This window comes from Choristoneura fumiferana, chromosome 23 (genome assembly GCF_025370935.1).
Source record: "Choristoneura fumiferana chromosome 23, NRCan_CFum_1, whole genome shotgun sequence".
Lineage (NCBI taxonomy): Eukaryota > Metazoa > Arthropoda > Insecta > Lepidoptera > Tortricidae > Choristoneura > Choristoneura fumiferana.
Genome location: NC_133494.1, coordinates 9450346 through 9467703, shown reverse-complemented (window position 1 = coordinate 9467703; position 17358 = coordinate 9450346). Strand labels below are relative to the sequence as shown.

The 17358-nt window shown below is 36.3% G+C and overlaps 1 protein-coding gene across 1 annotated transcript in view; it reads left to right on the top strand.

Moving 5' to 3' along the window:
* Positions 1-4224: 4224 nt before the first annotated feature.
* Positions 4225-17358, top strand: part of LOC141441220 (uncharacterized) — a 215571-nt gene continuing 202437 nt past the window's right edge. Inside the window, exon 1 of the mRNA XM_074105892.1 lies at positions 4225-4953. Within this exon, the coding sequence (XP_073961993.1) occupies positions 4693-4953 (261 nt within the window). The 5' untranslated portion in view covers positions 4225-4692. The remainder of the gene's footprint in view (positions 4954-17358) is intronic.

The following is a 17358-nucleotide window of genomic DNA, read 5'->3' as shown; positions in this document are numbered from 1 at the left end:
TATAATCGACTTCAAAAAAGGAGGTGGTTATCAATTCGGTTGTATTTTTTGTATATGTATAGAGGGCTTATGAAGGGCTTGACTTAATTATTATGTGATATTTCTAATTTTCTAAAGTTCCATAGCTGTTAGTGAAATTGAACTTAAAATTAATATGCATGTGATTTGAGAATAACTGTTATTCTAGGCGACATCAACATCAGGTGGCGTATGGTGTATCTTATTAGCCCAGTAAAAGTTGACCCGCGGCCTGTGAAATATCAGTGTGGCACAGATATAGGAGAAAACTATCGATACCGAATTCAATTTATATTAATATAATATCATTATGATTCGTCTTCGTTAATTCATTGAGTTTCTTCTAATTTACTTGGGTTTACTCCCTTTCGTATTTATTTATGTTGATGGAAAATGAGGGTTGCTAATGTAGGTTGAATTTTGTAAAATATATCGTGTAGTAGTGCATCGTTAAGTACTGTTAAGAATTGTCCCATTTTTAGGGTTCTGTACTAGAGGGATCACAAACGGAACCCTATTACTGCCGTTGCGTTGTCTGTCTGTCTGTTGGTGATTCACAGCAGGGTTGTGTTTCGAGAGCTGTACCTAATAAATAGACGGTTGTTATAAACATGTACATACCTAACATGTGTATTACTACTGCCGCTTCAACATCAAATAATAAAACTAAATGAAAATTAAACGACGATTAATAAAAATACGAATTATTTTTAACCGACTTCAAAAAAGGTGGAGGTTATCTTAACTTAACTCCGACATTTATAAACCGATTTCAACATTTTTTTTTCGTTCGTCTAGGAATGCTTTCAATTAGGTCACATAAGCACCCAATCAGGATCTGATAATTAGATCTTCTCTCTCTTCCAATATTGTGGGGAAACCTATGAAAATTTCGATATATTTAGTAGTAAATCGTGCATTTGCTCTTGTAAATCATCATTTGGTGAAGTGGAACTGATGATGTAGACCACATTTGACCACCGGAGCTACTACTCAATAACAAGTAGGTACTTAACGGGTTGAATTTCAATTACTTTAATACAGTTGCTAAGCAATTTATGCTCCTCGTAATGCATATGGTGAAATAGAACAGGTAGTGAAGCACCAGAACTCCTCAATAACGAACGTCTGCATCGCGAAAAGCAATCTTTCGTAAAAGGTAACGAGTAGTTGACATTAAACTATAGTATCTTAGATAATTTACACTGAAATGCTTGAAAAAAAAATTATATAACAAAAAATTTAACCGACTACAAAAAAACCATGAAAATAACTTTTTACCAGTCTGAACTCGGTGCCTCGGCACGAGCCAGCAGGAGTGATTGAAGCCCAATGTATAGTATGTAGGTGAGGTAGACGACTTTAGGTTCACTCCGACTGGACTCCGACCAGACTTCAGACTGGTAAAAAGTTACTTTCATGGTTTTTTGTAGTCGGTTCAATTTTTTGTTATAATTCTTTTTTCATTTTGTTTTTCTTGGTGTCTCTCTTTTAATACAAATTCCAAATTCGGAATTATAAAAGATATAAACATATTGCATCATCCTAGCTTATATACGTCTCGCTGCTGGGAGTCGGTCTCCTCTCAGAATGAGAGGCATTTGGCCGTAGTTCCCCTTAAGTTCTTGGATCTATATAAGTGTAGCAAAATATGCTCAGTTATTTAGGTAGTAGGTATACTTACATAAAGCAGTACAAAAAACTTATAATATAAACACTTAGATCCAGGGTAGACAATAGGCGGTCCTATCGCTTAAAAGCGATCTCTTCCAGACAACCATTTGGGTACAAGAAATTATGTGTTACAAAAATAGGTGGCGGAAACAGAAACAGAAAATAAAAACAAACAAAAAATCAATAATATTAAAATAAATACAAATGATACAACTATATAAATACATACATGCAATACTTATACAATACATAAACTACTAACATAAAGTAGCAATATAAATTGTCAATAAGGCCGTAATGGGAGAAAAATGATAAGAATTTAGGAAATAAAATAGATAAACTCAGAAAGACTGAGGACAGAGCTAAGAAGGCAGTGTCAAGAAGTGAGCCCTGACGAGATTTTTGAAAATAGGAAGAGATTTAGCTTTCCTCATATCTAGGGGAAGAGAGTTCCATAGAAGGATTGAAGTGCTAGTTAGTGAAGGAGTTATGATAGAACTTAGAGGAAGAAATTGGAACAGTGAGAATTAAATTCGACTATATTTTCAAAAATGGTAGAGTCGAACGCTCGCAAATATGAAAGAGCTTCTTATCTTCATCGATATGTCTCACGTTGACTGAAGCCGTTGAGGAATAGGTGATACGTTGTTATCTGACACTGATAAATGTAAGATTGTATATTACAGTTTCTATAAAGGAATTTTTAAAAGCTCTACATGTAGCATATTTTTGGACATTTTAAGGTCGATTATTGAATGAGCGAACTTTCTGTGGCAATAGACCAGGTTCAGACAAAAAGTTGAATATGTTAAGTTTTGATTTAAACCAGTTTAAGTACAGCTAATTCAAGCTTTTGCATAAGAGAGTGCTCCTATTTACAATCTTTTTTATATTATCATCATTATGTATATTTGTTACTCCATAACACTAAAACTGGTATGAAAAATTGGTATATGTATACAGTTCTAAATAGCTGTACGTTTGGTAGCTATAAGATAAATGCTACTTTTTTATTTTTTATCCCAAAATTTCTACGGAATCGGGACAATAATATCTAGTTTAAATGAACTAAAAGAATTTCTTTGTTCACCCTCGACCTTATGATAGCTAAGTTTATGCAAAATATGCGTGTTCATGCAGTTCCTCCACCTCCATACTGTAAACATACAAATCACATAAACCCATCTATCACCACCACCACCACCACACTACACTGACGCGTTTCGAACTCAACCAGAGCTCATCTTCAGAGCAACATCACAATCGTACACCATGCTACCAGATGTTAGATGTTATGTGTTGGGTCTAAAACCTAACATCTAACATCGCATATCTTACATAAACTTAGCTATTATAAGGTCGCGGGTGACAAAGAAATTCTTTTAGTTCATTGATATGGACCTCCGCAAATTTAAGTAACGCCTGATTCAATAACACAAATTATTTAGTATCTCGTTTGTTGGTAAGGTTTTCTTCAGGAATTACCACGAGATTCTAAAACAGCGGAACAATTTTGGATGAACTTAGTTATTTAGATAGGTGGATATCTGAAAGCACGTGTTAGCTTCCTTTATTTCGATGTTCCCACGAAATCGGAATAAACTTCAATTTAAAATTCCAGGATTACTTTATAATTCCAGCATAAGAGATATGTAATTTGGCGTCTGTGTTGTTATTGTTGGTGTGTGTTTGGGTTCTTTAAACAACTTTAATGAACTTCATGATGTAATTTAATTCCCATGGGAATTTAATGAAACTCCAGAATTTTAATTAATTTGCCAGATCGGCTTACGTATGCTAAGCTGAGGCTAAAATCTAGTTACAATAATAAACCAAAGTTATAACACAAAGCCCAAACCAAAGTTATCTTAATGTACTAAACGAATCATCTTCATTATACGTGCAGAAAAAATGTTGTTGATGTATGTTAACAATGTTGACTATAAATAAGCAAATACCTTTAATATTTCTTAACATAATATATACTGCTAAACAAATATGTATTGTAATTGTTCTTAAAAAACAAAATTAAGTATTGTTATAAACATAAATAAATACATATTTGAATAGAGTCAGCGAAGTCATGCACGGAGTCTTATTTAGAAACTTGATTGCCTTGAAATCCATACAGCTGTAACAACAGTAACAAGTAAACCTAGCGACCTGAACTGATACATACGTAATGCTTTGTACCTTATAGATCTTAGTGTTAGATCATTATTAAGTAGCATTCCAACAGCAAGTCACAGGTTTTTAAGATTCTTATTGAGTCATACCAATTATCAAAAGAGTGATACAAATAAACGTCGTGTTGTATCCCGTCAAACGAACCTTGATTGGGTCGACCATGTCTAATGTTTCGATTCAGAGTCCGACGGTTCGTGGGAGCGCTCCTCGGCGCATTGTCTTGAGATTGAGTGCCGCTCATTAATTTAGTGTCACAGCGCTTAGAATGTGACAATACTTTTCGATAAGTAATTTGATTTTAGCGGCGGCTGTTGCGCCGTACTGCAAAGTGTACCGGCGGGGGCGGCGCCCCGGCCGCGCGGCCGGCTCGCCGCGCCGCGTCTAGTCGCGCCGCCAACGAACGCCCGCGAGCACGTCGCTTACACAACTCGACAACCGCAGTCACGCGATAACGCGCCTTCTTTTAAACGCAACGCTCGTTCTAGCTGCACAATCGGTTCCATTCACGTTTTCCTCAACTCGCAATATTATCGCTATCGAACGATCGTCATATATTTAATTGTAGCTTTAGGAATCCAAAAACCGGCTTCGCGACCATATGATCCGCGCTCGAACTGCAAGCCTCTGATTTCGGACACAGGACGCAGTGGCGATGTGTAAATAAACAGTGGAAGTGTGTCTAGACTAGACGTTCAGTGAAATGACTGAGTGACGAGGAAGACTTTCTAAGTGTTTTGTGTTGTTACGGTTGGCGATATCGTTAGATATGTGAATGTTGTGGAAGGATTAACTGTGGTTATTCTTGATAGTGCGATGGCGGGTGCGGGGGATGAAGTGGAGGAGAGTAGTGCGCCGGAGGGCCGTAAGCGCGGGCTGAGTGGGTCCATGTCGCTGCGCACGCGCAAGCTGGGCCGCCGGCTCTCGCGCAGCATGTCCATCGTGGCCCTCAAGTTACCGGAGAAGGCGCAAAGCATCACGCGCTCTTCCTCCAAGCTGATGCGTTCGGGCAGCCGCGACAAGAAGAACCGCTCGTTCGACCTCTCCATCATTCTGCCAGATAAAACGCAGAAACAGGTAAATGGAGCTGATGAGTTACTTAATGTTAAGTTAAATATCTGTTACCTGCTCGGGTATTAAAAACTTTACTATTGCAACAAAGGGAGGATGATATAGGAGGCATTGTTTACGTAGGTAGCAGTAGGTTGTAGGTAAGTAGGTACCTTACCATTTTTTGTTAGAGTAATCAAATAGGAAATATTGACCAGACTGGCATTTAAAGCGAAGGAGCGCTACTTGTGCAAGCTGCATTATCCGCTCTATGTAGCCGTGCCTTATATTATTGAATAACGTTGGACACCCGCTACGTTAAAGCAAAACTTTAGCAAAAAGCAGTAAAAAAATAAGGCAACTGATAGATTTGATCTGCGCTGTGGCATGATTCTAGGATAAGGTCATCAAGATAATGCAAAAAGATTAATTATTTGAAGGTGAACAACTAGTTCCTGTTGAAACAAAAGTTCTTTAAAACTTTTTGTTGCTTCTGGGTCTGGGTACAACATTGAATATAAATGAAATTGTAAGGGCGTACTCCCAACTTCCTTTGAAGTCGATACGAGTTAAATCCGACTAATCAGATTACTTAAAATCAAAGCCATATCACGCTCCCCTTGTAAGGTGACGGAGATTGCAACAACATAATTTAATATTGTTGTATCTTAGCAATTTTCAATACCTACATTATTTTTACAACCTGGACTACTTAAATGTTAGACTTTACCCTACTCTGTTGAGTCTACTCGCGACCACGGCCACTGTACTGTGATTGTAATCTCGAGGTAATTTCAGCAATATTTTTTGTCGCATTTAATAAGTCCTGTTTGTTAAAATAACTATATCTGTGATTGGTTGATTATGTATTTCTACGCTCTACTTTTATAGAAGCGTGCGGTAAAGTTAATTCGCTTGGAATTTACTTGCAACTGTTTTTAAACGTATGGTTACTTAATAATACATACCTATTTAATGGTGAACTGGTCATTATGAATAATGGCCGTTTCTGATTCATAAAATTATTTCGAAACTTGTTGATGTTATCATTTCAAGGTAGTTGTGGTTAGAATTTTTATAAATGTTCCAGAGCCTGTGATAATTTATCCTTTCAATAAGTACATATGTTAGGTGTCTTGGCCTTAGCAAAATGCATAAATGAAGGCTCACACGCGTCGAAAGTGTGTTCTGCATTCAAATGTGTTTTACCGTCTCATTGCAATTTCGCCTCTGAATGTTTCGCCACCGCCGTGCAACGCCCACACCACGGATTTCTCCATTGATAATATAATAATGAGTTGCAACTGGCTTCGTGTTCAAATCCTTCGTCAAGCATTGTTTGCCTTTGTCATTGAACCGGGGAATTGCGCGTTTTTTGTAGCTGTTTGTATGACTACTGGCGCATTGTGTCGCTATCTAATGCGGCGATAACCATACTGTTTTTGATTCTTTTTACATTTAGACTATAACTCCGCCCACTTTTGTGTTATGAACGGCGAGTATGTTACGCAGTGCTAGTGTAACACGACATGTTGCTTTCCGCGTGACCTAAATGAAATGAAATCTCTGTACACCGTCGCGGTCTGCGGTCGCGACTCGTGTCCCAGCTAAAGATCATGGCAACTAATTAAACCCATTTTTTAATGCCATAGCATTTCCTCAACGGAGTAAGGACGGCATCAGTTCCGGTGTACAATTCATTAATTGGCGTCTGATAACTTAATTAACTAACTGAAACTACCGGGACGATCGAACACTTCATTCCATGTGACGAATAAAACAAGGTCGTGGTCATGACTCTAATGCTGCGATTCGCGAATACATATTAATTTTCTCATTTGAATGTGACGCCAAAACAATCCGGCAAAAAATATAAAATGGTGACTTTAAGTTTTTGCCTAACTTTTTGTGGTTAGCACGACTCATTTGTTAAGAGTTTTCAAATAGACACAACGTTTATGTACAAGACCTTCACCTGTTTTAAGGCTCTAAGTAGATTACGTTCGGCAAATTTATTGATCACAAACAACAGGACATTGTATGAATAGTTCGAAACCATTCGTCACCAACAGACAATACAGAAAATACAGTTGTCTTTGTTAAACGAATGTAGCTCAGTGTGCGAAACATGAGTGACATAACGGTGCAGCTGCCTAACTTTCTCAATTAGATCCTCCGCTGTAAAAATCAGAATATTTTTTTATTGCACACATACATTTTGGGGTGTAAAAAAAATCACGCGTGTATTATCAGGTATCCTAATATCCTTTAATTTCACATGATTTCATTTTGCTTAAACAATTTTATTTTCCATAATTTCACTTGCCTCGAAAATTTCAAACTTGCGGTTTTTAGAATTTCATGGAATGTTGTTAGCTAGTAACAATTATGAGTTGTTTCTAGAACAAAATTCATGCATAACGACAGAGAACTACCGTGTGCATAATATAATATGTTTCATTTCAGTCTTCTAACTGTCCAATTGTCGATAGGTAGAGCAGGAGTGTCAAATCGGAAAGTACAAGCGCCTGTGACACAAATTACTTAATGGTTCCATGGACACTCGTGGTGTCAATAAACAGTGATGATAACTCAACGAGTTAACATCATGAAAGATACAGCCCACCTACGTGCGTATCTAATTCCAAACATAGATTGTTATGTTATTTTGTTCTTCACATCTATTGATAATAAAAAAAGTCCTCATTTACGAAGAAGTAGGTGTAGTCTACTAGGACAATATTCACTCAGTTTGATAGTCAATTAGTTTTAGTTTGGTTGTCACTCTTCATATGTATAGGTAAACTTTATGAACGTTTTATACTGTACGAGTGACGTCCAGTGAGTATGAATCTCAGAGTAGTAAAGCAATTTCTTGGTCAACTGTTCAAAGATACAGCAGACCAGTCATCCCTTTATCGGTTCAACGTTTCTCGAAGCATTTCAATTGGAGTCGGCAAGCAATTGCCACCAACGTTATTGAGTCGAGCGCTAATGAGGAAGTCGCCCACAGGTTGCAGCAGCGCTTACTGCAGTCTGCAGACAGGATGATGCAGGAAATAACGCATAAAGACGTCTTATTGTATTTATTCAGGGAGTATGGTAAATTAACTACCGCACGCAGAGACGATGATTATATTGAATTAAAGCGTATTGTGTGCTTAACTGAATCCGCTAAGTTTACGGTTTTGGTAGATTATGATAATTAGGTGCAGTAAATTTAGAGCATACTTACAGTGTTTGTTTGCTAATTATACTGAAATTATTTAAATATGTAGTGGCATTAAAACAAAATTAACTTATTAATTAAGCTTCGGCTAAGCGTACTATAACCGTAACTGAAGTTACGGGATACAAAATTCAGTAAAAAAATTAGCAGACATTATAAAAAATATTACGGTTAAAATATTATTTTCAATACAACAAGAATACGACACATCAAGTTACGTGAACAATGTGGAGACAATTTCTATTTAAAAAAATGCCGGTAATTAATTCGGACCGTAACTTGTAGGTACATATATGTAAGTGGCAACCCTTTTTAATTCATCTAAGTTTGCAAGTGAAAGTGAATAAGTGATGTCGCAAACGACAAATTGTATAAGGTATACAAGTTAAGTATCGTGCTGCGTGCGCGCTGTATGCGGGCGTTAGGAGCGCTCAATTAGCTACGAATTGGCTACGATTATAGACATTCGTACAGAGAATATTAATATTTCATTAAAGATAGACATATTCGTTTCATGTTTTGAGTGGAGGCCTAGGCCCAGCAGTGGGATGTTTATTATGTAGATAATATTCATTCGAGTGTAAAAATATGAACTTATCGAAAGCTTCAAAAATATGTAAGTACCACTAAGTTTTATTCCCAATAAGGCTGTGGTATGATATTTTTAAGAGGTTCGAATAATACATATGTTGCACTTGATATTAATGTCGGATGTTGAAGCCGTGGTGGCCTAGTGGTTTGACCTATCGCCTCTCAAGCAGAGGATCGTGGGTTCAAACCCCGGCTCGCAAATTCATGTGCGGAATTACATTTGAAATTTACCACGAGCTTTGCGGTGAAGGAAAACATCGTGAGGAAACCTGCACAAACCTGTGAAGCGATTCAATGGTGCGTGTGAAGTTCCCAATCCGCACTGGGCCCGCGTGGGAACTATGGCCCAAGCCCTCTTGTTCTGAGAGGAGGCCTCTGCCCTGCAGTGGGACGTATATAGGCTGGGATGATGATGATGATGATGATTAATGTCGGACTTATGGTGCGCTTTCAAGGAAGAGAAGTAATGCGGAGCGCGGAGACGCGCTAATTTCGACCATTCATATTATTTGAATGAAATCCATGTCTCATGTTTGTTTTGGAAATATAATGACTCGTGTTCTTCGTCCTTCGTCGGAATTACTTTATCTTGATGTATTCCATAATTTTTGTTCATCATAACTTGTTTTATTTCTAAAACAGTTATTTTTTCAGAATTGTTCTTAAAATAATCTGTCCTAACCACTAGAAAATAAGAGGTCGTAAAGAATTCTTGAAAACCGCAACACTTAACATTTATAATTAAAACAAACTCAATTAGGTAAACAAAATTAGGACAAATGACATATTATCATAAAAGGATGGAAGCAAATCAAATCTACGATGAAGAAAGAAAATTAGTATTGTAGAATGAAGTGCTGTGTGGGTCCCGTGGGCATTTTTAGACCGACACTGTTTGTAAACACAGGGACTATTGATATTGGAGTAGTGCCCATCTCATTTCATTAAACATACTGTAGAATAATAGGTATGTTCTGGGAACGTAGGTCGAAACGATCGATAAATAATATTGGCTTTCATCACCCAGTGGCGCCTGTGCAGAATGTTTGTCTAATTAACGGTTTTCTTTGGTCATCCCTGGTACATAACCGCCTTATTTAAAATGTTGTTTACACCGCTACAGCTAGCAAGTAATGCAGTGGCGACTGCATTGTAAAAAAGCAAACCGACCAAAGCGAGGTCTAGTTCTACCTGCGCCTGTATTGCTAAGATCACTTTTCTGCAGATACGTATCGAGGGAACCGGTCCTGGGGCTGCACAAGAGTGGACGTATGGCGTGTGTTAGCTGAGGGCATCGGTCATTGCGGCCTTTTATAGATTTATCCGCAGCTTACGAGTATGATCTGTGTTTTGTGCGTTGGGATGTTTGGCATGTGTGTGAAGATAAGCTGCTAGAATGTATACGATTGTGTTTAGGCATAAAACTTGCGACCTATATGTCGAATTCACACAAAAAAGTGAAAAAGTAGGTGAATAAAATCAGTAGATAAAGATTTACTTTTTATTCCCATTTTCATCAAACTATACCCGCAAGAAATAAGGGTGCGTCGCTAGTTATAATATATCGAAAATACAAACTGAGACATGGATGCACAGAAAAACCAGAAAAAAAGACCAGCGCTGGGAATCGAACCCAGTTCCTTAGCATTCCGTGCTGCGTACCATACCCCTACACCACCACTGGACAGGAATACAGACACGAATTTCTCCTATGCACACATATCTAAGTTTGCCTTTTTACTACGCTACTTAAGCAGCAGCGCGAGCGACATCTATGTTTCGCTCTCATCGAGAGACGTTACATTCTTTCGGAACTAACCGCTCACCGCTCACAAATTATCATAATTTGATTGCTTAGTAGCGACATCTCTTGTCTGGGTGAGCGGTTAGTTCCGAAAGAATGTAACGTAATAAAATTTACATTATGCAGAGTGCAGAGATGTGAACGAGACAAATTAGCGATTAGACAAAAAGTGTAGATAAGTTTAATTAAAATTGCCATAAAGAATAATTTATTAAAAAAACAGATAAAATAGCTAATAGTGTAAGAGATAACAGATACCTCTAAGCTAGGAATCAATCAACGTGTTAGGTAGGTATTCATGCATTTTTCTCAGTACAGTCATAATGGAAGACAAGTAGCCCGTATCCCTCAGCCGTATCCATACACCATAAAGATGATTGTGTTTTCGAGGAATTACATTTTATTTAGGTGACAAATGGTAATCCCAGTCAAGTTTTTTTTTCTGTATTATCAGCCGGAAACACCATAGCAGTTATTTAATTTCGCTGATACGCTTATCCATATCCCTTTGAGTTTTAAAATAAAAACATCCTTTGTTATATTAGAGCTCCTCGGTGCTTACACACGTTATACTCGTAAGTAGTTATGCTTGCATGGATGCACTATGAAGAAGCAAAACTTGTCGCAGTGGCAGTTAAGTGGCGCATAAAGACATAATTAAGTATGTAGATGTTGTAAATTCGGAAATAATTACAGACAGTAAAATATTCATACCTTTTGAGGAATTACTCAAATTTTATCAGTTATGTAAACAGTGAAAGGATAATTGTGATTTAATTGATGTAACTTGGAAATATTTTAATGGGAATCAGAGCACCGTAAAAAAACAAAAACAAACTGTCAAAACTGCGCAACAATGTAAGCGATGACGAACATTCAGTTTGGAAAATAATTTTAAATGTAACGTGGGTATTTTATAAGAAATGTACGAAAGTAATACTTGAAATTCCACGCTCTTGGTTATGTAAAAGGGATGCTGGGAGGTGGGATTTTATGTGAACCGCAGGAAAGGTAGAGTTAAATATTTAAATGACTCGACTGAAATATATGCTCTTTGTAAAGGATTCTACTTGTATTTTAATGGGCATTGCATTGGGATTAATAGAAAGACACAAAACAGATATTTGACCTTTTTTAAAGTAATAACAGGGGGTATAATTGTGTAATAAAATTTTACTAATCTAATTTAATTGTACGCTGACTCAATGTTGAAACCTGTCGAAACGTAATTAATATTTTAGCAAAAATGTTTCCAAACCACGTCTAAAAACCAAAATGGTTTTATACATTACATTTTAAACCTATTAATAGTTAATAAATTAAACAAGTTAAACTAGTACTTACCTAAACAGTCAAAAAGTAAATTTGAGAGGTCGAAAACACGATTTCTTGTATTTTAATTATAGATTTTAAAACAAACGGTAATTAGAACCACCACATGTGCTTCTTTCTCTTATAGATAAAATTTAATCATAGTCAAGTAGCGACGCCGTTGGTGCATTTAATCTAATTATAGTTGAGTTCCAGTTAAGTAAATGAAGACTGTAACTTACGAAACTAATGGCGATGTTTATGAAGTTATTAAAACAAGTATTTCTAACACCAATTAATTTGTTTCCAAAACGAATATGTATTTAAATACCTTCATCGTATTTAGGTGTTGGCAATGGAGAATGTCTGGACGCGTCTACTACTTAGAAAGTATTGCTAGACTATTAAAGTATACTTACTCGTTAGTCTAGTAATAAAATAGTTTTCCTCGGATTTCTTCGTACATGTCAAGGTTCACGGTTCAACTAATAGTTAACATTGGAAATTGGAATTGATAATCTTCGTTTGAACTGAAGCCATTGAACTGGGGCTCTTTGTTCAACATTACTTTATGCCAGTCCATAATTATTCACGGCCCAATGAGCTGTCTTCAAGTTTGTGACATTATTTAACAAAGATAAAACCGATAATAGGGTTTTGCTTAGATAACGATTAAGCGATATTTCATTTCGTTTAAAGATTTCTTGCTAATTTAGATAATACTTGTTCGATGTACTTAATTTAGTTTGATGATTTAAATTCTTACCTACTAATATATTTAACCAGCTCACGGGGTCTTGTTTCTAGTTGTAACATTATAGCGACTTCAATCCAATACTTTAGGTTCATCCTCGAAGCACCGATAAAATTAATTTTACAAAATAAAGCTAAAAAAAAAGAACAATCCCGTTTTGGAATAATTACCGGAGAAAAAATCATTCATTATGTAACACGTAATTATTTTAAGTAATTTCGTATAATCTTTTCCTGTTCCGATGTTGATAAGAATCGTAGGGTTATTGAGTAATCAAGATATCCAATGTCTTATTTAGCCACTACATGTCAGCTTAATTGGTTTATATTGCGCGAACAGCCGCTACCAGAGCCGACCTAAAAACGCCGAATCCGCGAGTTGACGTTCGACTGAACTAATTGAATTAACCGGTCCATTATGTGACACGTTCCTACGTAAACCCTGCTATTTAATACTTAACGTATTCACGTAATACGAAGGTACACAGAAAACTCGGTTCGGTAGATTAAATCTGACATTGGATTTTACATAAAATTTACACTTAAGCACGCATATGCAAATTATGTATGTACTTATATCTATGTGAGGGCCTTTTAAGTATTCGATTATTAAACCGATCGAGAGGAAACTGTTTGAAGTTCTGTTGAGCGTGAAATCGACATTGTTGTGGTTTCAGGGACGAGCACCCCCATGTGCTGATGTAAGAATTTCACAAAAGGCGACCTATTAAAAAGGGTTTTGTTTACTTTTTGTGGCTTAATTAATTCATGTCAGGGTTTCCTACTACCGGTTTATGTCAGCGTTTTAATTTCTCTTTGAAGATACAAATTCAAACCTACAGGAATTCTTTGTGTATGTAAATACCTACTTATATATCGTTACTATGCGTGGCTGGTTTAGTACTTTGATCCTACTCCGTAGGTACAAGACAAAAAATAAAGGTACCTATGTTTTTAGTAATACATCGAATTTTTTATGCACCTACGGTGCCTGGTTGACTTAGCCTATTTTGATGAAGCCACATGACGGTGTTACCTGATAGTGATGTGCTACAACCGGTAATCACCGAAAAGTTTCCGTAAGGATCCGGATCTGTGACGTACTTACACACGTAGGGCACTTAAGACATTCTAAAGCCAATGGCCAAGAGAGGGACAACTATTGTAGAGCTGGCTTAAGGAAAAGAAATAAATTAGTTAGTTCATTCACAAACCTACGAATTGTAAGATCAGGGACACACCACATGGCGATAAAAATGTATAATAAATTACCTTTAGAAATTCGAAATATTGCAAAAGAACATTTATTCACTAATAAGTTAAAAAATTATCTGCTATCAGTGTTTTTATAATCTACAAGAATTTTTCGATTGTTATGATATATATATTATATATATAATAATAATTAAGTTTTAAAAATGACAAATGGACTATCAATTTGTTCAGCAATTTGCGGTGCCTTGCAGGGTTTATGTTGGCACATGTATGTATTAATAGAATTAAGACCTTTTATACCACATAATTGCAATAAACTATATAACTATAACTAAAAAAAGTAAAATAGGTCTAATGAAAATGCCACCGTCTAGGCGATATTTCGACTTTTTGTAGATGATGATGCTTATGTTTCATTTTGATTCTAAGAAAAACCTGCCTAAAAGCTTAATAATGCTTATAAAATGTAGAATATTGAATGCTTTAATTTTATTTTTGATTCCGTAAAATATTATGTTTTATCGATTATTTTCAATTATGTTGAAAACCGAAATCGGAGAGCAGCACTATTTGTACTATGCTGGTCACATTATTTTTACATTTGACATTTCATACTGTCATCGTAGTATCTTGGTTTAATAAACAGAGTGTAATGACTTTCAAATAATAATAAAAAAAATGATTTATTGTACAAATCAACTTGAAACAAAACCAGAGAGGTCACGAGAATTGTCAAATATTCTTACCCCAAACTAGGTAAAGACCTGTGTCTTGGGGGCCTAAATCATATAAATGCATAATATACATATTATATTAAGTGCCTGTGCCCAAAGGAAAGAAAACTTCGGTTTATATGCGAATGAACATACCTTAATTACATCATAATGGAACTGCAACAATAGTTGCAACAAAGCCGAGGACGAAATTGATAAAATCATGTTCAGTAAAATTGAGATGGTGCTAGTTTAAATTTGACGTACGGCCATGACGCCACACGCGCTAACAATGGATTTTACCAGCCGTCTGCAACCTGTGTTACTGATATAATTAAAAAATTATGCCACCCTGAAATAGATCGCCACATGCCTGAGGGAAAGTGACACAGTGTGTCTGTTACACTCTTTTTGACATGATGTAAGTTCTGCTCGGCAGTTTTGGGTCACTACACTAGTAGCATAGTTTCGCATTCCTAAATACCAAAAATAAATGATTTAGCTAAATGTGAATGAACGTGGGTCTCGGATAAGCGCGTTGAAGTGATACGCCTTATTTTTGACAATGACATATTTCTTGCTCTTCATTTTGTGGTTGCAAACAAATTTAATAATGGAGACCAATTTCGAACGCTTTCTCTTTCCGTTCTACAAGCTTTTGTGCAAGGTTAAGCAGGTCCAGGTCTAAGAAATAACACAATGCCACAAACATGCTAGTATTTTGTTTCGAGGTTTTGTTATTTTAGGCAGCTTGTTTATTGCTTTAAGCAATAGTTTTTCGTCACAAATTCCCTTTGAATTATAATCTTCTTCTTGATCCCGGATTTTCTCCCATTTTATTTCGGGTCCGTTCTGTGCGCCACACCGAACTGTTGAGGGTTGTCTCCGACGCTGTATGGGTGTAAGATATTTGTTATTGTGCAAGTGTAGGTTACACGATTTTGTTTTTAAAATTCTATGAATAACGACTTCAAAATTCAGCGCCAGCGGCCAGCAGTGCTCTAATTTGCAACTAACGTGTAAAAATCGTGTCTGTTACAGTAAACGTTCACGTATTGTCTAAAAACAGTACAGTTATGCAATTAGCGAAATGAATATCCTTTTCAGTGTTCAGCCCGTTAGCAACCATGGGATTAGCATAAATGATGAATATATCATAAAAACGACAAGGCTGCACTGCGACTGTGATGCGTCCGCGATTATCGTAAACATCCTCTACCAAGAATGGTTCAATCATTTACGATGCTGTATCATCTGCTGTGTTGATGCGAATCGATAAATGGTGCCTCCAACCTACTTGGTAGTCCAGTTCGTTTACTCTTTAACTGATGGACACGTTAGAAGCGCGAGATTAATGGAAGCACTTATATACATTGCCATTTCAAACGTGAGTCGTGGTTAGAAAGTGACTGGAAGTTTTTAATTTAATCGGCTTAAGTAAATACTTCAATGCTAATTTCTTCTATAAGTCAATTGAAAATAAAAGTCATCTTGTTTATGGTTGCGAAATATTTATACAGCAATACAAATGTAAATAGACGAAATCAGAAGAATACCTAATTAGGTAAATGCCTGCTCATTGCTACTTCAACGTTAATTTACTTGGGTACGTCGAGGACACTCTTTCTTCCACGTATCTCCTTATACTACATACCTATTCATATTTCTTCGATCCCGTAGACAAACCCCGAGCATAGCAAATAGGGCATAAGGACTATAGATACAAAAGGCATGTAGATACGAGTACATTAGTTATCGTAAGTTATGCAACTTCATTGATGCCACTTTAATGCAATGCAATGTTACTGAATCTACTGCACACGACATCCTCTAAATGCACGCGACTGCATTCAATCAACGCATTGTACTTTGAGTCATTACTTTCTGTCTATATTTTACATTCTTCGGATATAGCACATTGTTATCGCATTTTTTCTTAGGAACGGACATCTCAGCATACCAACGTAGAATTTATAAAAACATTATATCTCGTCTCATCCTAGATATGCCGGTCAATGTACGCATACGTATTGGATTCCTTTTGCGCTTGCTTACTAAATATTTTAAAGGAAATAATAATAATGGTTTTAGTTTTCACGGTGATATTATAATTAGCAATGGACCGGAGATAATCTTGTATTGTAACCATATCTTAAAGGTGCCCGAATGAAAAATTAGTTAAATTATCATTGTACCTGCTTAACAGTCGAAGAGCTAAAAAACTACACACCTTTATTATGGTCTTGATACTGGCAGTATAGTCTCAATGTAGAGTCAAATTGATATGTTTTTTTTACTGGTTATCTAATTTCACTGATGACTGTGCTTAGTAGATTGGCACCTACATAGCCGGCGTCGGTAGTAGCCAGTAGGTCTTATTCGAAATTGTGTACCATAGTATATTATAGAAATAAGCATAGTTCGTTTAAATTTAGAATAATTGTAGTTTGAGCAACAGCCCGCATTTTCGTCAGCATCCCGTGAAACTTTCCACTTTTCCAAAATAAAAAGAAGCTATAATTTTCAATTAGAAAATAATATAGAGTCTAATCCATACTAATATATAAATGCGAAAGTAACTCTTTCTGTCTGTCTGTTGTCTGTCTGTCTGTTACGCTTTCACGCCTAAACCGCTGAACCGATTTTGATGAAATTTGGTACAGAGATAGAATATATCTTGGGAAAGAACATAGGCTATCTTTTATTGCGAAAAAGAGGGCTTAAGGTGTTAAATAGAGGGATGAAAATTCATAAGGTGGAAGTTCGTCGCTGTCGAAGATAAAGCCATGAAACTTGGCATTTAGGCACTAAATAAG